The sequence below is a fragment of the Myotis brandtii genome, unplaced genomic scaffold, assembly GCF_000412655.1.
Source record: "Myotis brandtii unplaced genomic scaffold, ASM41265v1 scaffold337, whole genome shotgun sequence".
NCBI classification, from domain to species: domain Eukaryota; kingdom Metazoa; phylum Chordata; class Mammalia; order Chiroptera; family Vespertilionidae; genus Myotis; species Myotis brandtii.
In genome coordinates this window covers 1-21,115 of record NW_005362996.1, presented here as the reverse complement: position 1 = coordinate 21,115, position 21,115 = coordinate 1, and the positions used below count along the sequence as shown (strand labels likewise).

General features: G+C 37.9%; 1 protein-coding gene across 4 annotated transcripts; it reads right to left on the bottom strand.

The window, feature by feature from the left end:
- Nucleotides 1-3,703: 3,703 nt before the first annotated feature.
- On the bottom strand, nt 3,704-15,450 carry CLEC7A (C-type lectin domain family 7, member A). 4 transcript variants are annotated; one of them, XM_005871338.2, is made up of 6 exons: nt 15,248-15,450; nt 12,546-12,644; nt 10,725-10,862; nt 9,532-9,683; nt 8,289-8,407; nt 3,704-3,946 (listed from the first exon to the last, which is right to left on the bottom strand). In XM_005871338.2, the coding sequence occupies exons 1-6, from the start codon at nt 15,348-15,350 to the stop codon at nt 3,814-3,816; spliced, it is 744 nt and encodes a 247-aa protein (XP_005871400.1). In that variant the 5' UTR covers nt 15,351-15,450; the 3' UTR covers nt 3,704-3,813. The 4 variants fall into 4 exon arrangements, with proteins under 4 accessions (XP_005871400.1, XP_005871401.1, XP_014399300.1 ...); XM_005871339.2 differs by lacking the exon at nt 10,725-10,862; XM_014543814.1 differs by lacking the exon at nt 12,546-12,644.
- Nucleotides 15,451-21,115: the final 5,665 nt, after the last annotated feature.

Here is a 21,115-nt window from a genome sequence, read left to right as displayed (position 1 = left end):
CAGTCAGAATGTGTCTGTGCCTAAGGATCATTGTGGGTTTTTTGTTTATTGCAGGGCGGGGTGTCGGGGGAAAGGAGAGCAGGTGTGTACACATATGTAAATGGTTTTCTTTCTTTTTTTCTTTTCTCTATTTTTTTTTTACCAAAACACAACTATAGATACGCTCTTTTCTGAGCTGCCATCATTTTCAGCAACCTAAGAAAAAAATCATTTGAAGTTAAATTGAAATTTTTTCCTGAAGTTTTTAACCTTTGAAATTAGATAATTTTTAATTAATTGGACAGTTTAAATATAATGTAAGCAGTTTAAATTGGACAATTTAAAGTAGACATATCAGAATCCATATTTACAATCATAAATGCAAGTTTATTTGCAAAACCCCTTAAAGGAAAATTTTATCACTGCCAATAACCTCCTCTCCCAAATGAGAAAACTAGGCAAACCCTGATGTGTTTTAATTAGGTAAGCAACACTAATTTAAAGGTTTCACCTCTTAAAATGTTCCTTTACAAGAAGTTGAAATCCCTGTGCTATATTGACTAAAAAATTAGGGTCAAGGAATGTGTGAGACTTCATTCATGGATACCTAACCAGATTGTTAGAGACCTTGGCAATTTGGGACCTCCTGGAATAAATGGGTGAACAAACTTTTTGTAATCTAAACTCTTGATCTGCATGTTTTCTCTTTGCTCCAACTCAGTCTCCTTACATGTAGGCTCAGTCTCAGTGTTTGGGGCACTGGTTCAACAAAAGCCAGGAAAAACAATATCTTGGTAGTAAACAGAATGTTACCCAATGTATATTGTTTACTTTATTGTAAATACTTGTAAACGGTGGTTAATAAATAGTTTCATATTCCTTAAAAAAATACCAATGGCATTTTTCATGGAACTAGAAGAAATAATTCTAAAATTTATATGAATCCACAAAAAATCCTGAATAGCCAAAGCAATCTTGAGAAAGAACAACAAAAGTTGCAGATATCATGCTACCTCATAGCAAACTATACTACAAAGCTATAGTAATCAAAGCAGCATGATACTGGCATAAAAACAGACTGAGATTGATGGAACAGACTAGAGAGTCTGGAAATAAACTCATGCCTATGTGGTCAATTAATCTATGACAACAGATCAAAATATACAATGGACTAAAGACAGTTTATTCAATAGTGTTGAGAAAATTAAACACATACATGCAAAAAATAAAAGGAAATTAGGCCACGTTCTTACAACATATAAAAGACTAAACTCAAAATGGATTAAAGACTTAAATGTAAACCCCCAAACCATAAGACTCCTAGAAAAAATGTAGACAGTAAACTGTATAACATTGCTCTTAGTAATATATTCTCTGATATATCTCCACAGACAAGGGAAACAAACAAAAAAAGAATAAGCAAATGGGACTATGTCAAACTAAAAGTGTTTTTACCCAGCAAAAACAAACAAACATCAACAAAATGAAAAGACAACTTACTAATCCTGAGAAGATATTTGCCAATGATAAGGGGTTAATATAAAAAAATTATAAATAACTCATACAACTTAATAAAAAAGGCAAACATACAAATAAATGGGCAGAGGACCTGAATACAGTTTCTCTAAAGAGGACATACAGATGGCTAATAGACATACAAAAAGATGCTCAAAATCACTAACCATCAGAGAAATGCAAATTAAAACCACCATGAGATACCACCTGTCAGAATGGCTATAATCAATAATCAACAAACAACAAGTGTTGGTGAGGATGTGGAGAGAATGGACTGTTGGTGGGAATCCAAATTGGTGCAGCCACTGTGGAAAACAGTATGGAGATTCCTCAAAAATTAAAAATAGGACTACCTTGCCCTAGCTGGTTTGGCTCAGTGTATAGAGCGTTGGCCTTTGGACTGAAGGGTCCTGGGTTTGATTCCGGTCAAAGGCATATGCCTGGGTTTCAGACTCAATCCCCAGTCAGGGGCATTCGGGAGGCAGCCGATCAGTGATTCTCTCTCATATTGATGTTTCTATCTTTCTCTCCCTCGCCCTTCCTCTCTGAAATCTATAAAAATATATTTAAAAAATAATAAAGTACATTATGACCCAGCAATTCTACTTCTGGGAATTTATTCAAAGAAATCCAAAACATTAATTCCAAAAGATATATGCACCCCTATGTGCATTGCAGCATTATTTACAATAACCAAGATATGGAAGCAACCTAAGTGTCCATCAATAGATGATTGGAAGAAAAAGGGGTGGTACATATACAATGGAATATTAGTTGGCTATAAAAAATGAAATCTTACCATTTGAGACAATAGGGATGGACCTTGAGGGTATTATGTTAAGTGAAATAAGTCAGACAGAGAAAGAGAAATACCAATTTATTTTATTTGTATGTTTAATTGAAAGCACAAAATAAACAAACAAAACAGAAACAGGCTCATACATACAGTGAACAGACTGGGAAGGGGGGTGGAGGGCTGCATGAAAAAGGTGAAGGATTAGTAAGTACAAATTGATAATTACAAAATAATCCTGGAGATGTAGAGTACAGCATAAGAAATAGAGTCAATAATATTGTAATAACTATGTATGGTTTCAGGTGGGTATAGGATTACCAGTGGAATCATTTGGTAAAGTATATAAATATTTAACCACCATGGTGTACACCTGAAACTAATATAAAATAATATTGATTGTCAACTGTAATTGAAAAATAAAAGTATTAAAATTTTAAAAATGTGATTAAATAACCAAAAAAGGAGAAAACTTTCTTTTAAAAGCAGTTTCCCTACAATTACACATTACAGGAGATCTTATTAATCAGAGATGTGGCAGACATATTTTCTGGGCTATTTAATTGAAAAGGGAAAAAAAGATAGAATTCCTGCTTTTTATGGAAGTTTTTGGTCACAATTATCATCATATTGATGAACAAAATTAAAAAATAGCTCTGATTATAGTGAAGCTATTTTTTATTTTTTTATTTAGCTATTCAGAATTATATTGTGCCTTTGACCTGTGTCTGATGATGCACTGCTAAATGTGGAGGAACAAATCGCAGGAACTCCCCATGTACACTCCAGTGGCACTTTTTAAGGTAAGAATTACTTTGTTACAGCCAGAAGTTAAGATCTCCTGAAACACCAAGGAATTCTGATTAATCCCAGGTATATGCCAGGTCAATTATAGAATAAAAATTCAAGTTATGCTATACTAGCTCCATTAGAACATAATACTGGATTACCAATTGAGTTAACATATAGAAATCACAGTCTCCATCCTGTCTCTCAGCCAAGATTAAAGTTGGATGAGCTCTTTTGATATTTCCAGCATTTATTTTGACCTCAAATACCTCTCATTTGTGTTTTGTTTTCTTAACTCCTTACTATTCTATATAATAAAAGGCCAGCAACCATAACAGTGTAATGACCGGAATGACCGATCAACCAGTTGCTATGAGGTGCATTGACCACCTCTCAGTCCCTCTCCCCAACCTGCAGGCTCCAATTTCTGGATGGCCAACAGGGAACCACGGGGAACCGGGGTGGGTGGCGGCGGGGTGGGACTCGGGACTGGCAAGCAGGCGGAATGCCGACCTCTTGGTCCCTCCCCCAGCCCACAGGCTCTGATAGATCACCAGATGGCAAACGGGGAACCAGGGTGGGTGGAGGCGGCAGGGCGGGACTGGGGACTGGTGAGTGGGTGGAAGATGGCCCTGATCTCAGGCTAGACCTAGGGACCCTAACCGCGCATAATTTTGTGCACTGGGCCTCTAGTCTTCTATACTTCACTCTGCTCCTCCATGTCAACACCCACATCATTATATCGACAACTTCTTCTCACAAATACCATATGCGGGCACACTACAAAGCTGGTCATAAATTATTGACGCATGAATCCATACACATTTGTGGGATGAGTTTTCCTCTGTAACTGTGCTTCTGATTTCAAACCTATTAAAATAAAATGCAATGAGATAATTAGAACAAACATAAGAAATACAGACTACTAGTCACACAATGCTGAAATAAATCAGTGAGGATACTAGTAAAAGAGTTCTGAAGTGTCTACACTTATTGGAAAAGGAGACTTGAATTTAGATTGTATTAGTTCTGAAATGATAACATATCCTTCATTATCTATCTTATCTAAGAAAGACAGAATATGCAAATTGACCGTCACTTCGCAACAAAAGATGGTGGTGCCCACAGCCAATAAGGAGGGAATATGCAAATTGACGTGACAAAGATGGCAGTGGCCAGGTCAGGACACTTGCATCATCGCCATGGCAACAACGCAGGTGTTCTGCCCCACCCTGTCCCAGCCACTCCGGGCCTCTGGGCAGCGCACGAAGGCGGAAGGCAGCTCCAGGCCGGAGTGAAGGTGGTGTTGGCAGCCAGGGGAAGGAAGGCCTATTCTTGCATGAATCTTCGTGCATTGGGCCTCTAGTATATATATAAAAGCCTAAGCGACTGTTACAATCGAACGACCAGAACAATCAGAACGACCGGTCAACCAGTCGCTATGAAGTGCACTGACCACCAGGGGGCAGACGCTCAACACAGGAGCTGCCCCCTGGTGGTCAGTGTTCTTCCACAGCCAACCTCCCATGGCACCTCCCCACCCCCCAGGCCTGCCAACCTCCCACAGTCCCTCCCACGGCCAGCCAGCACCCCAATAGGCCTCGATCGCTGGCCAGGCCGAGGGACCCCACCCATGCATGAATTCGTGCACTAGGCCTCTAGTTAAAGTATAAAAGTGACTAAAAATGTTTTTTATTGAATTTATTGGGGTCACATTGGTTAATGAAACTATATAGGCTGCAAGTGTACAACTCCGTAAAACATCATCTGCATACTGCATCGTGCACTCACCACCCAAAGTCAAGTTTCTTTCCACCACCATTTATCCCCCCTTTTGCCTTCTTCCACCTCTCCCCACCTCCTTTACCCCCTGGCAAGCATCATATTGTTGTCTGTATTCTTTTTTTGTTTGTTTGTTTGTTTTGTTTTGCTTAATCCCTTAACCGTTTTCACCCAGCTCCCCAACCCCTCTCACTGCTGACAACTGTCAGTTTGTTCTCATTTTCTATGAGTCTGTTTCTATTTTGTTTGTTAGTTTATTTTGCTCATTAGATTCCACATATGAATGCACTCATATGGTATTTGTCTTTTTCTGACAAGTTTATTTCACTTAGCACAGTACTCTCCAGGCCCATTCATGCTGTCACAAAAAGTAAGATTTCCTTCTTTTGTATGGCAGACTAGTATTCCATTGTGTAAATATACCACAACTTTTTGTTGTTGTTGTTAATCCTCACCCGAAGATATTTTCCATTGATTTTTAGAGAGAATGGAAGGGAGAGGGGGAGACAGAGAGTGAGAAGCATTGATGTGAGAGAGATATGTCAATTGGTTGCCTCCCGCACATGCCTGGACCAGGGCTAGGGGATTGAACCTGCAACCATTTAGACTGAAGGCTGACATTCTATCCACTGAGCCAAACCAGTTAGGGGCCTACCACAGCTTTTTTATTCCCTCACCTATTGATGGGTACTGGGTCTGCTTATGTGTTGTTGTTATTTTTATTTGTTTTATTTCATTTTTCTAAAGGTCTGCTTATGATTTTAAGAAATAGTACTAGTTGCATAAAATTAAATAAAACTTCAGACAAAACAGTTAATATTCTATAAGCAGTTCTTTGCTTATCTATCAAACTCTTTCCTGGAAATATATTTATCAAATAAAGCAACAGTTTAGTGATATTATTATTATGTATATTAGTGAGTAGATCAAGTAGAAGAGTTATTACTGAAAGGGATCTAGAACTGAATGAGGAATCAGAGATAGCAAAGGCCATTTAAAGAAGGGGAGGGGGAAAAACCCTATATATTTCAATGCCTCCTAAAAGCAGAATTACATTAGAATACAATGTAAAAATAAAAAATAATACAATGTCAGACAATTACATTAACTACCATGGGTAAGTGGAAGCATGTCTCTTGTTTTATTTGCTCCTCAGTCTCCTGAAGTAGCAGTACTAATCTCAAGCTACAAGGACATCACTGAGCCTCAGGGTAAAAACTATAATACTCTTCATCTTGCCTATCTATCTCCCCTTGGCCCTGTGCTTGGAGGATTGAGAGAATTCTTCTGTATAAAGGACTAGGCTAAGAGCATGAAACAATTTTGATCAAGGCCTCTGGGAGAATTCTGACCAGTATTCTCCAAAAATCTTACTTGACACCCAAGAGATTTTTTTGGATATGGACAGACCTAGATTAAATTACAGCCACCCAGAAAACCAAGGCATAGTAATGTATCAAAATATTAATTTTGAATCCCTCTTTTGATTTTAAATAAGAGAGCATTATTTCTAATATGAGAGGCCTGGTGCACGAATTCGTGCACCAGTGTGGTCCCTTGGCCTGGCCTGCAGGATCAGGCTGAAATCTCCTCTCTGACATCCCCTGAGGGGTCCCGGACTGCAAGAGGGTGCAAGCCAGGCCAAGGGACCCCACTGATGCACAATCAGGGCTGGGGAGGGACATAGGAGGTTGGCCAACTGGGGAGGGACTGCGGGAGGGCTCCAGAGCATGTCCGGCCCATCTCGCTCAGTCCTGATCTGCCAGACTCCAGCAGCAAGCTAACCTACTGGTCAGAGCATCTGCCCCCTGGTGGTCAGTGCATGTCATGGTGAGTGGTTGAGCAGCCTTAGCATATCATTAGCATATTATGCTTTGATTGGTTGAACAGCCGACCAGCCAACCGGACACTTAACATATTAGGCTTTTATTATATAGGATATCTCGACAGGCAAGGGGGACAAAAGAAAGAATAAACAAATGGGACTACATTAAACTAAAAAAGTCTTTACACAGCAAAAAAAAAATCAAGAAAATGAAAAGGCAATTTACTAATTCAGAGAAGGTATTTGCCAATGATATATCTGGTAAGGGGTTAATATCCAAAATTTATAAATAACTCATACAACTTAATAAAAAAGCAAACAATACAAAAAATAAATGGGCAGAGGACCTGAATACACATTTCTCCAAAGATCACATACAGATGGCTAATAGACATATGAAAAGATGCTCAAAATCACTAACCATCAGAGAAATGCAATTAAAACCACTATGAGATACCACCTCACACCTGTCAGAATAGCTATCATCAGTAATCAACAAACAATAAGTGTTGGTGAGAATGTGGAGGAAAGGGACCCCTGGTTCACTGTTGGTGGGAATGCAAATTGGTGCAGCCACCATGGAGAACAGTATGGAGATTCCTCAAAAATTAAAAATAGAACTACCTTATGCCCAGCTAGTGTTGCTCAATGGTTGAGCATTGACCTATGAACCAGGAGGTCATGGTTCAATTCCCGGTCAGGGCACACGCTCGGGTTTCGGGTTCAATCCTCAATGTGGGGCATGTGGGAAGTGGCCAATCAGTGATTCTCTCTCATCATTGATGTTTCTATCTCTCTATTCCTCTCCCTTCCTCTCTTAAATCTATAAAAATATATTTTAAAAAATAGAACTACCTTATAACCCAGCAATTCTACTTCTGGGAATTTATTCAAAGAAATCTGAAACACTAATTCCAAAAGATATATGCACCCCTATGTGCATTGCAGAGTTATTTACAATAGCCAAGATATTGAAGCAACCCAAGTGCCCATCAACAGATGATTAGATGAAAAAGAGGTGGTACATATAGCCAATGGAATATTACATAGTCATAAAAAAATTGAAATCTTGCAAGTTGTGACAACATGGATGGACCTTGAGCATGTTAAATAAGTAAAATAAGTCAGACAGAGAAAGACAAATACCATATGATTTAATTTATATCTGTAATCTCTCAGAGGGAAGGAGGGATGGCAGAAAGAGATTAACCGAAGAACTTAGATGCATATATGCATTGCCCTTGGACACAGACAATAGGGTAGTGAAAGCATGGGATGGGATGGGAACTGGGTGGAAGAGGCAAATCAGATTCTTAACTGCTTGATATGCTCTTCCTTTTCTGAGAAAGGGTATGAGAATTTGTCTCTCTATCAGGGGTGGGCAAACTTTTTGACTCGAGGGCCACAATGGGTTCTTAAACTGGACCGGAGGGCCGGAACAAAAGCATGGATGGAGTGTTTGTGTGAACTAATATAAATTCAAAGTAAACATCATTACATAAAAGGGTACGGTCTTTTTTTTCTTTTTTTGGTTTTATTAATTTCAAACGGGCCAGATCTGGCCCGCAGGCCGTAGTTTGCCCACGGCTGCGTCTAGATACTTACAAGTTAGGAGAGAACTTTGAGCCATCCTCCCAAAGCCATGGTCCTTCAGCCTGAGGGCGAGAGAGCCCTATCCAAAATGAGTTAGCAGGTTTGGAAGACACTTGCTTTACTATAAATTCCTGTAGGGAAACATAAATACAAATACGCATCAAGAAGAGAGAGATAAACAGAGATGATAGAGATAGAAAGACAGAGAAGAGACAGAGAGATGCTCTTATAGACACCGTGAATCACCTTGGTGAAGGATGCATGTGTACACTGGCATCAACCTCGAGAGAAGTGCCAATCCTTGAATGCCTCAAAAGGCATATTTCATTTCTTCAGAGTCATTTTATTTAATTTTCCACAAAAAGAACTGTTTAGATTCATAGTGTAGAATGTTTCCTGATCACTAACCCTTCTTATAGGCCATCTAAGTCCTAACCTTCATTCATGATGAATTGTAAGTTCCATCTTTTCTGTAAACGGTTTTATGTCCACGGGGATCTCTCTCTGAATTCCTATCACCTTTGTTGCCAATACCAAATATTACCTTTTTAAAAAATCCTCACCCAAGGATAATTTTTATTGATTTTAGAGAGGAAGAGAGAGAGAGAAACATTGATCGGTTGCCTCCCATATGCACTATGCATGACCAGGGATCAAATTTGCAACCTAGCTATGTACCCTGACCAGGAACTGAGCTCACAATCTTTCTGATGTACAGAAGGATGCTCCAACCCACTGAGACACCCAGTCAGCGCCCAAGTGTTTAACTTTTAACAGCTGTTATTTCTTTTTTCTTACAAATTACATGAGCATTGCCATATCAAATTTACTTTGTTCACCTCTTTGCCTTTTCCAGTATCTTTTAAGGAGTAAATGATGTATAAATGTATATCATCATTGCAGCTATTTTTCTTGATAATTATGATGACAAGGGGGATAATGTTCTATCTCCAAATTCGAAAATTAAAATCCAAATCCACAAAAATTAGTAGTTGCCTGATTATTATAGTCATGCAAACTTGCAGTGTATTCAAAAAGATTTGTTTTAAAATACAATGTGCTTATTTTTAAATTAATTAATTAAAATGAAAAGCATAAATTATAAACATTACCCACTTAATGCATGCTATTACTATAATTATGGAGAATAATAAATATCACTTTTTCTTAAGGAAGATTATCATTACCTGGAATCTATCTCTATTTTTCTGCTCCATATAGACTATAGATAACTATAACTGAAATCTACACTTACCAATTCTTTTGAACTATCTATCTTCAGGAGATAAGAGTCCAGTTGAGAGCACTGTCTTTTACTTCCATTCCAGGAATTCAATGATGTGCCAAATAGGTAACAGCTATTCTCGTGTGCAATCCAGTTAGGGGGACAAGAGCTGGAAAGAACTCCTGGAAATAGAAGATAAATATGATGTGGTGCAAGCACCATCCATCCTGAGGACACAATAATAATTAATGAATCACCATTAAAATATTTCCATTTCAATTCAAACTATAAGAATATGATTTTACAAAATAGACCATATTAAAATGTCCCCATTCATTTAAAAATGAATTAATTATAAAACGTGTTTTAGACAGTCAACCTTCCTTTCTCTCTTGTCCACAATTCCTACAAATTCAGCCCGGAACTCCCTTTCTTCATACCTCTTAAAATAAATCAACTCAAAATAAATCATTGAGGTATATGGTAATTTCATGTTAACTTTTTTACAGGTATGAGATCCATTTCAGAAGGCAATTTCCCAAATGAAAAAAGTATAAGAACAATTATTCACATTACAGAGTATTGATGCTTTATAATATTAGCTACTTGATACAAATCATAAGGAAGGATGGGTACACAGATGGAAAACTGAAGTAAAAGTGTTGTCATATTCAATTATGATACAATTAGAAGATCAAGTATATATAAAATTGTAGTGAAATTGTGTGGTAAAAATTAATTTAACTAGAGTTTTAAGGAATATATCTATTAGGTCTATCTCGTCTATATGTGTGTCATTTAGCTTCTTAATTCTCACCAACATGTTTCCTTCTTTCCTTATCTCTCCCTTTTTTCCTTTCTGATGTGTTATTTTTTATGCTTACTATATCACTGTAAAATGTCAGTTCCCCAAAGGAAAATAATATATTTCAAAATATAAAATCTCCTGTAGGCCTAAACACATAGACAGGGATAAATTAGTTACTGATTTGGAAAAAATCCAACTTAGAACTGCTCAGCCAAGTACATGGATATTTATGACATAACTTCATTGTATATATGACAGGGGCATTTTAGACTGAGATAATACTAATGTGTGCTTTCTTTGAATGCACAGTCACTGCATGTAAAAGTTTTCTCTTCCCCCACCCTTCCAGGCCATAACACCAATAATTAACCTTCCTAAATCAAGAATTCCATTAATCATTTAACTTTGCCCTTGCCTGTGGTTGTGAGAGCCTTGGGAGAATCCACACTCTCTTCTAAAGATGATTGTGTGGGTTGACTGTGGTTCTCTTTATTTCTTGATGGAAAATTGTCATTCTTCAATGAGTTGCTTCCTGAATTGGATCTCCAAATACCTTCATATACCAACAATAGTGACAAAAGGATTATTCTACTATGTTTGAAAATTTAAACTCCAAAATCCATATTTTTGTTGTAATATAAAGACTAATTCAAAAGAATATATGCATCCCATGTTCACTGCAGTCTTATCTACAATAGCCAAGATATGGAAACAACCCAAGCAAGTGGGCAAAAAAGTTGTGTGAAATAAGTCAGACAGAGAAAGACCAATACCATATGATTCCACTTACAGTATATATGGAATCTAAAGAACAAAATACATGAACAAGTAAAATAGAAACAGGTTTTTAGATATAGAGAGCAGACTGATGATGGCCAGAGAGATACTTTTTTTTTAATCCTCACCCAAGGATATGGTTTTTTGTTGTTGTTTTACTGATTTTAAAAAGAAAGTAATGAAGAGGGAGAGGGAGAAGGAGAAGGAGAAGGAGAGGTAGGGAGGGAGGAAGGGAGGGAGGGAGAGAGAGAGAGAGAGAGAGAGAGACATTGATGCAAGGAGCATTGATCATTTGCCTCCCACACATGCCCAGACAAGAAATGGAACCTGCAATCTGGGCATGTACTCTGACTGGGAACCGACCGTGACCCTTTGGTGCATGGGACGATACTCCAACCAACTGAGCCATGCCAGCCAGGGAAAGAGATACATTTTTTATTAATGATAAACAGATAACACATTGCTGATGCAGAAGTAATTGATAGCTGGAAAGAGATACATTTTTTATTAATGATAAACAGATAACACATTGCTGATGCAGAAGTAAAGATTGATAGCTGATAGATAAATAGATGATAGATAGATTAAATAGATGGGAGGAAAATAACTTCCATGAAGGTGTATAGTAAAAAAAAAAAAAAGGAAAAATGAAACAGAGAAGAAGAAAGAGTATTAAGGAGAAAGCAAGAAGCACATAGAATAAAGTCAATTGGAGCCATGATAAATTTGAAATAATAATAAATCTTCGTGTGTGTTTTTTCTTTCACATTTTAAAAATGAGAGCTCCTTGAGAACCTGCCCAGTACCTATAACATAGACTGTACTCAATAAACATTTGATAATTAAATAATCTAATAAAGACTCTCTGAAGGCCAAATAGTTCTTTATTGACAGTAGAATGCATGAGATATAAAATCTAAGGAGATTTATTCATTCACTACAAAATATCTACTTAGTACTTAGTAAGTGCCTCAGGTAATTTCTGCTGTTACCCAATGGCACTTCTATTAAAGATGAGATATAAAACAGTTTTCTTAAAGCATGAGATATCAAAATAGCTTGTAGTCTTATTAGGGAATTTATTTTATTAGATAGCACCACTTTGTACTTTCTTCTTCACTTCCACTGGTTTCCTTCCATTAGTTTATTCCAGAAATTCCACAGCTTTGAAACCAGGAAGATAGTAGAGCGATGTAGTTCAGCGTATGAGTTTTTTAGACAGATTGCCTAAATTTCTAATCATGGTCCTACCATTAACTAGTTTATGATCCTTAAAAAGTAAAATAGCCTGCCAGACTCTTACTTCCCTTATAAATAAAATGAGAATTAATAGCACCAATTGAATAGGGTTAGTATACAGACTAAATTACGTGATGCATTTCAAGCTTTTAAAAGACTGTCTGGCACATTATAAATGCTTGCTCAATATCTGTTGCTGTTAATCTACAGTAGTACTCACCCATAGTACCCAGGACTATAGCTATCACCAGTATTACCAAGCATAGGATTCCCAAAGTCACAGCAATGGAACGCCAAGGAAGATTTGCAGCACAAGGTCCTGATGGAGACAGAGCAAACAGGGATTGGATGAAGAAACAGGATGCTTGGCCAGTGGGACTCAGTGGCTGAGCGTCAACCTATGAACCAGGAGATCACAGTTCGATTCCCAGTCAAGGCAAATGCCTCCGGGTTGTGGGCTCGATCCCCAGTAGGGGGCATGCAGCAGGCAGGCAATAGATGATTCTCTTTCATCATTGATGTTTTTATCTCTCCTTTCCTCTAAATTGGCATATTAAATGCTGTGTCAATTGTGCAATTGGAATACAGGGGGGAAAAATCAAACACATTAAATATAATAAAAGCCTAAGCAACGGTTATGGCAGAACAACCGGAATGACCAGTGACCATTTGAATTGAAATGGAAATATTTTAATGGTGATTCATTAATTATTATTGTGTCCTCAGGATGGATGGTGCTTGCACCACATCATATTTATCTTCTATTTCCAGGAGTTCTTTCCAGCTCTTGTCCCCCTAACTGGATTGCACACGAGAATAGCTGTTACCTATTTGGCACATCATTGAATTCCTGGAATGGAAGTAAAAGACAGTGCTCTCAACTGGACTCTTATCTCCTGAAGATAGATAGTTCAAAAGAACTGGTAAGTGTAGATTTCAGTCATAGTTATCTAAATATATTCAATTAAATATAATTAAATTAACACAGCATTTGACATTTAAATCTTCCTCTCCTTTCCTCTCCCTGAAATCAATAGAAGCATATTTTATTATATATATAATTGATTTCAGAGAGGAAGGGAGAGGGAGAGATAGAAATAACAATGATGAAAGAGAATCATTAATTGGCTGCCTCCTTCATACCCCCCACTGGGAATCAAGCCCACAACTCAGGCATGTGCCCTTGCCTGGAATTGAACCTGGGATCATTCAGTCTGCAGGCTGACACTCTAACCAGTGAGCCAAACCAGCTACGGCAGAAACGTATTTAAAAAAAAAAAAAAAAGAAATAGGATGATGGATCATGGTACACTTAAATTCTACAATTCATCCAAATCTGGCAAATTCTAAAGTGAATCATTAATCACTGATACCCTGATTATCTAGTTATCTAGGATTGGTCTGAGTTTTTCCCCACCTTTAGCATATCTCTTTGGGTTCTGGAATTGTAATTTGAGCACAGTGCCTTCATAATTATGCACTCCTAATTTCAGTTCTACATTGATGTCTATAAGTCTTGATATTACCAGGATTCCTGAAATCCCACTCATTCTTAGAAGAGATAGCTTCATGTGGAGGAAATAGTACTGATTACTACGGGTGATCTTCCCTTTTTATGTAGGTATTGCATGACTTTGGGCAAATTATTTCTTTTTTTAAAAAAAATTATCTTTGTGAAAAAATGAGGTAATAATATTTCAAAGAATTATTGTGAGAATTAAGCAAGCTAACACATGGAAAAGCACCTAGTTTACTAGTAGAGACTACTAGCAGATTATAGGTAACTCACTGTGTGTCTATACATATGCATGAACACCCACTCACCTCCCTACCTCTTGCATCATCCTGTTTCTCCACTCTTCCCCAACAGGTTGTCCAAAAAGAACATTGTGTAAGTGGTGAGAGCAAAATAATTGGGCAATGTGAATGACCAGAAAGCAGAAGAGAGCAAATTCTGATGTCAATCCTTGTGAATAGTCTTTTTCCTGATAATAGGGAACTCATTTTATGTTAGCATCACCACTCCAATATAGTTTTCCCTTTAACTAAGAATAAGCAGTAAGAGCACTTAAGAGAATTGTCAGATAGGAGAATTATAGAGGAGACTAAATAGAAGAAAAAGATCTTCTAATGCTCTTCTCCATATTCCACTTCTTTCACATTTTCTTTAAGACTCGTGGGTTACTAATAGGACATTTTCATCTAATGCATATATTTTTCTTCACTGGTTTACAAAAAAATTTCTTTTGTTTTTTAAAAACATCCAAATCCAGCTCTTACCACATACACATAAAAAATCAGATTCAGTATTCTAAATCCTATAGCTTCCAACTTCCCTTTGGCCTTTACCACAAAATCGTAAGTTTGTCTTTATCTCTCACCTATCTTCCATCTTTTCATTCTTGTCTTTCTTATCCCTAATATCTTGATATGGTTTATGTATGCACTTTCAGTTTTCTTGACCTCCATTCTACAATTTATTTCTATCAGACAAGTCACTCCTATTGAAATTCTTTCATCTTTGCAGCTTATCTTACTTATTACGAGTTCCTCGCTGCTGACCAATCTATTTCTGTAGAACAGATATTCTGAGTACTTTCTATCATCCTCATAATTAATTTGAATATGAATAATTAGTCACCAAATAGTTGCTACAAGAAAAGGCTTATCTTCAGTGGCTTTGGAAAAACTTTTAAAATATATTAATATTTTAAAACTTTGTACTGTCTTTGCAATTTGTCTTTAAATCTAAAACTGTTCTAAAAAGTAAAAGTTTTTTAAAAAATAATATATATACATATATGTGTGTATATATATATATTACTAAGACCCTTACATTCACAAGTCTTTCAAATTTTCTCCACTTGGTTAAGTGTTTTAGTTGATGAGAATGAAAATGTGGAAGGCAGAAAGAAAAAATACCTTTCTCTGAGGACACAGGTCTCTTGGTGATGCCTCTAGAGCTGAACTGTAATTGCGTATATCCATCTTCATCCAAATTTTCTAGCTCAGATCGGTATGCCATTGTTCCATGGAGTTCCTCAATTGACACAGCATTTGAGCACTCTTCCCTCTCTTCTAAGACAATTGTCTGTGGACCAAAGAGGATCTATGAGGCAAGTCATGTGAGATATGCATTTAATGAGCTTTAACAAGTTGAGCTTAAGTAAGTAGTCCAACCAGTTACCCAAAAGCAGGAAATGAAAACTATGTTGTAAGTTCCCATTTATATCTTTAGATCCTGTTTCTGAGACTGATGCCTTAAAAAAATTATAAGGCAGCACCATAGACAGGTCTTTATTTCAGACCAAAAATAAGAAGCATAAAAAGATTAATATCTTAGGCTGTTTTCATTACAGTCACAAATAAATTTTACATCATTAATTGGCTTTGCTTATGTAAACTATCAAACAATTTTGGTACCTTAATTTTATCATTACTTTGTTTTACTATACATTCATTCATTTATTCATGTACTCACTCATTCACTAAGTGTATATTGAATGCCCATCTTTTGAAATGGCAGGAGCTGGAATACAAGGATAAATGAAGGAACTCATTCTCTCATAGTGGAAACTTACAGATAGGTATATGAAGGATGCTATAAAAAGGTACATAGTTATAACAACAGAGACTAAACAAATTTCTTTGGGATTTGCCAAGGATTGGTAACACAAAGTAGTAATTATTTATTGAACAGTTACTATTAGCTAAGTACTAGCCAGTGAGCGTGTTTTCTCATTCAATCTTAATTTTCCAACAAGACCGTGTGATAGGTATTATTTTTCCTATTTTTAAATGAAAAAGTTAAAACAGTAATTTTACTCCCTTGCTCAGTTTTAAGAAGCTAGTAAAAATATTGAAGTAAGGAATCAAACTAATATCTACTCTTGCTGGAAAATGTATGATCTTTTCTGTTTTGCTACACTGCTTCATTCACCATTTCATACACTTATATTGCTAGTAACATTATAGAGAATTCTGGGACTGAAATATTATGCTAAATGTTTGATTTTTTTTCCGGTATTCCAATTGCCATAGTAATGCCCCCCAAAATACTTATCATTGCTGGAAACTAGAGATGTACCCAACCCATTTACAAGACTTTGAAGCAAGTAGAATGGAAGAGGCATGTAACATTGAAGCAATGAGGACAGATTTCCTTCAGTCATCTTTCTTTCCTACTGAAGGAAATAGAGAAGAGGACCAGCTTGGATTGCATGCAACTTCCCCAAAGCAAAAGGCTAGAGACTTTTTAAAGGCTGGCGTGTGCCAAGGAAAAGTTGCTGAGTGGCATTAAGGGGCGTTAGTCCATGTGACTAGATCATGTGGATTTGTTGCTTATCCGGAAGAGAAAGAAATGTCTGTCCTTATGACAGGAAGCAATGGTACCTGTTGAAGCTGAGTGGTGCTTCCTCTGAAGTTACACACCCTTATCCTCCCTTCCACAGAGACTGGGAGAGCAAGTATTATCTCCCTAACTGCCTGAATGTTTGCATTCAAGGAGATGTCTCTAAGGTCCTTGAAGTAAGTTTGGGGTGGTATATTTTACACCTTAAAGGGCAGGTAAATAAATTATAATGTGCACTGGAGGGGGGTCCCTAGCCCGGCCTGCACCCTCTCGCAGTCTGGGAGCCCTTGGGGGATGTCCGCCTGCTGACTTAGGCCCACTCCCCATGAGTCCAGCTTCTGGCTGAGCAGCTCTCCCCCTGTGGGAGCACACTGACCACCAGGAGGCAGCTCCTGCATTGAGCATCTGCCCCCTGGTGGTCAGTGCACATCATAGCCACTGGTCATTCCGGTTGTTCTGCCATAACAGTTGCTTAGGCTTTTATTATATAGACTAGAGGCCCGGTGCACAAAATTTATGCATGTGTAGGGTTCCTAGGCCTGGCTGGCAATCAGGGCCTATCTGTGGGGTGACCAGGAGGGCAATCAAGGGGTCCCTGCTGGCACCTGCCTTGGCTAGCCTGGCACTGCCTGCTCACCAGCCAGCCCCGTCCCCTGCTACTGCCCACTCGCTGGCCGGCCCTGCCCCTCCCACCGCCACTGGTTGACCCCCTTTGCGGGGCGACCAGCAGGGCGATTAGGGGGCCCGCCTTGACTAGCCTATTGATTTCAGAGAGGGAAAGGGAGAGAGGGATGGAAACATCAATGATGATAGAGAGCCATTGATTGGCTGCCTCCTGCCCACCCCACACCCGGTGTACAGCATAATGGTTATGTTATTGTCATGATTAGCTAGTAATTAATATTAATAATAGAAAGAGAGAAAGTGAGAGGTCAGACATTATAGGCATGGTCATCTGGGCAGTGTCACCAGAAAGCTACAGTTTCACACTCCCCAGAAAACCACCTGTCCATTTCCCGCAGATCACTAGGGGAATGGATCCAACAAAAGGGGAGATGGGCTTATGCACAGTGAAGTTGGGGTGACATAAGGAGGGTGCTTGCTTGTCAGTCTAACCTGGGAAAAAGATAATTGGCTATGGGTGGTGAAGCCACTGCAAGCACATGAAATCTTGAAGTGTTAATGGATTAAGTTCTTGGTTATAATCCCCAATGAGCGCCTTCTCTGTTGCCCCTCTTATTCTTCTTGTTCTGCTCTTGTGCTCTGGCACTCTTGCTCTGTGACCCACACTCACCTCATGCACTTGCCTGTTCTCTCTCCATAGCCATGTAATCTTAAGCAACCCCATGGCCCAGGGCCAGGCAGACTCTACATGTAGGATGCTGGACTGGACTGTGCTTTAATATGGAGTGAAGACTCCGGGAAGTGGTCTTAATTCTTGCCCTACTGAAGACAAGATTGGACTTCTTCCATGGCAGGACATAGGAAAATGCAACATTGGAAACCCAGTGGTTTAATACCATGGAAATAAAGATCACTCATCCTCCCAAATGAGTCTCAGGAAATTCCTTTCCTTGCCACATCACAAGAACTCCATGTCCATCGGTAATAGATGAGGACACAGGTTGCACCCACTGATAACAATTAGACAATCATATACTTTGTACAGTGTTCTCCCTGTTATTTCCAGTAACCACATGGCATCATACATAGTTATTACCATATTACTGACTATATTTTCTATGCTGTACTTTAGCAAGTTGTCCTTACATTGCCTTTGGAAAGCAAGGAGTAGACTAAGAATGGTTGGTGTTATTTTGAAGTGGGAATTTTTTTGTATGTATATTTGTTTGCTTTAAGTCACATGTGATATTATCCCTCTTTCTTCCACCCATAATGGCCCTTCCTTCTTCTTTGCATTGCTTTTGTCATTAAATAGGCATCCAGGTTTTGGTTAATTGAATATATTTGCTATATTTCTTTTTGTCCTGTGATCTTTAACTCAAAATAATCTCTAATAGGAAGAAAAATATAGCAAAACGTGATGCAAGATAGGCCAAACAGAAAAGTCTGTAAATTTCCCAGTATTGATATGACTAGAGCATCTCTTATTTTGTTTGTTTTATATTTGGGAATTTCATAAATAATTATATTTAGAAAAAAAAGCAATTAAACCCACAAAATATTTGGAAGGAATTCACCTGGTATATTCCATTCATTTTTTTAAAGGGGAGTGGGGCACAAGATAGGACCATTTAATTGCATAAGGGAAAAAATATCTGTTATTGGCAGAATTTCTAAATTCAGAGCCCATGTTCTAGCTAATAAAGGCATCATGTTGCTTTCTTCTTGTCACTGAATGACTTTAGATGTGTTGTTTAATTTTCTCTACTTGTTTCCTCACCAGTAAAATAATGATGGGTCTTAAATCTCTTTTGGGATATTTGTATGGTGAATAAGAGAGGAACAGGATAACTAAAAGATGAAAATAGACTTCCTGTGGTGTGTGATCTAAGTCAGTATGAATTAATCAAAAAAGAGTTATCAAAACCAGGCAGGAGTGAATGACATGGTGGTGCCATCTGCTGCTTTGTATTAGAAATTTCAAGGCAAGTTAGAGGAACTTGATCTGTTTTAATAACACTTGTGAGTAAAATTGAAGATTCTTTGCAGGCTGGACCTGCAAAGTAAAAATGCGACGTTCACTCTGCTTAAAGGCATCTCTATGTCTTCATCGTTAAGCAATTGTGGCTGTTAAGAGTTACATTTGATTATAATAAGCCATTGGAGTCCCTTAATAATTACCATGTCTCTTTATTTTATTTATTTATTTACTTATTTATTTTTTATTTATTTATTTAATTTTAGTTTAAATGCATTTTATTTTTAGACAACCTATATGTTTTTTTCTTAAAAACGATGCCTCTGCTCCAAATGAATCAGGGTCAAAATAAATGAAAAGCTCAAGATAACATCAGTCCTATTTGTCCTTGACTTGGTGTGTGGATGAAAAGCAGCAGCCAGTTATGATGACAGGTGATAGAACCAAATTGAATTTGTTAATCCTTGACTTGGTGTGTGGATGAAAAGCAGCAGCCAGTTATGATGACAGGTGATAGAACCAAATTGCCAAATTTGTTAACATTTTTCCATTTCTAAGCCATCCTTAAAGAAAACCAAACATGGGGGTCACACCATCCTCACGGTAGTCCAGCAGAGTCACCATGCCATCTGGATTCATGTTTTCACCAGTAAAGAACTATTAGCTTTTTAAATTAACAAGGATGTGCTTGACTTGTTCTGCAGCCTCTGTATAAAAGGCTTTATTCTTTCTGCTCTCTGTTCTTCAAGTTTCCCTTTGATTGCTTTCATATAATCTGATGTACTTCTTGTAGGCTTCTTTTGTACCCTCTACTAGCCATCAGATGGCTAGTACAAGTCATCAATGTACCCTCTGTCCTACTGACCATCTTCCCCTCTACCTCTAGGCACAGCCCATCCGTGATCTCCCGGATCTTGCAGATATCGGAGAACATCTCATCATGGCTGATGAGGTCCCAAAAATTATCATAATGACAGTTTTGCTTCCTTCTTTCCAATTTGGATGCCTTTTATCTCTTCTTCTTGTCTGATTGCTATGGCTAGAACTTGCTGTGGCGCTTGGAAGGAGGGGAGAGCAGGTGGGAAAGCTCTTTATTTTATTTTTAATTTCTGCCACCATATCATAAGTTCCAGAGGGCAGGGAACTTGTCAATACTAATTCCCAGCATTTAGAGAAGCACTTGCATGTATTAAATGAATGAATAAACTAGTATATATGTAGCTAATTTAATTTAATTGTTCATTGTCTTCCTCCATACTAGACTGTAAGTACCTTGTTAGCACTAAAGAAAGAAGACATGTGCACTAATGTCCTAGACCTTCACACTCACTCACCACTCACTCACTGACCCATTCAGAGCAATTTCCACTCTTGTGAGCTTCATTCATGGTAAGTGCCCTATACAAGTGTACCTTTTTATTTTCATTTTTTATACCATACTTTTACCATAACTTTTCTAAGTTTAGGTATGTTTAGATACACAAGCACTTAACATCCTATATAATAAAAGACTAATATGCAAATCGACTAAATGGCAGAACGACCGGTCGCTATGATGTGCACTGACCACCAGGGGGTGAGCCACTTAGCCAGAAGCCGGGCTCACGGCTGGCGAGCGCAGTGGCGGTGGCGGGAGCCTCTCCCACCTCTGTGATAGAGAGTTGTTAAATGAATAAATAAAATTTTTAAAAAGTAAGAAAAATGTCTAATGCACATCTGTTTGTCAAATGTTTCATCTGAGAAATGTTTCGTTAGGTGATTTTGTTGTTGTGTGAACATCACTGAGTGCACTTACACAAGCCTAGATGGTATAGCCCAGTGGTCGGCAAACTGCGGC

Bases quoted from the DNA above. Each gene is read 5' to 3' on its own strand.
- CLEC7A (XM_005871338.2), bottom strand. From the start codon at position 15,350: ATGGCATACCGATCTGAGCTAGAAAATTTGGATGAAGATGGATATACG. The intron at 12,645-15,247 runs GTATTTTTTCTT...TGTCTCCATCAG, and splicing joins ACCTGTGTCCTCAGAGAAAG to GACCTTGTGCTGCAAATCTT. The intron at 8,408-9,531 runs GTAAGTGTAGAT...GTTTCCCTACAG, and splicing joins TAGATAGTTCAAAAGAATTG to GAATTTATAGTAAAGCAAGT.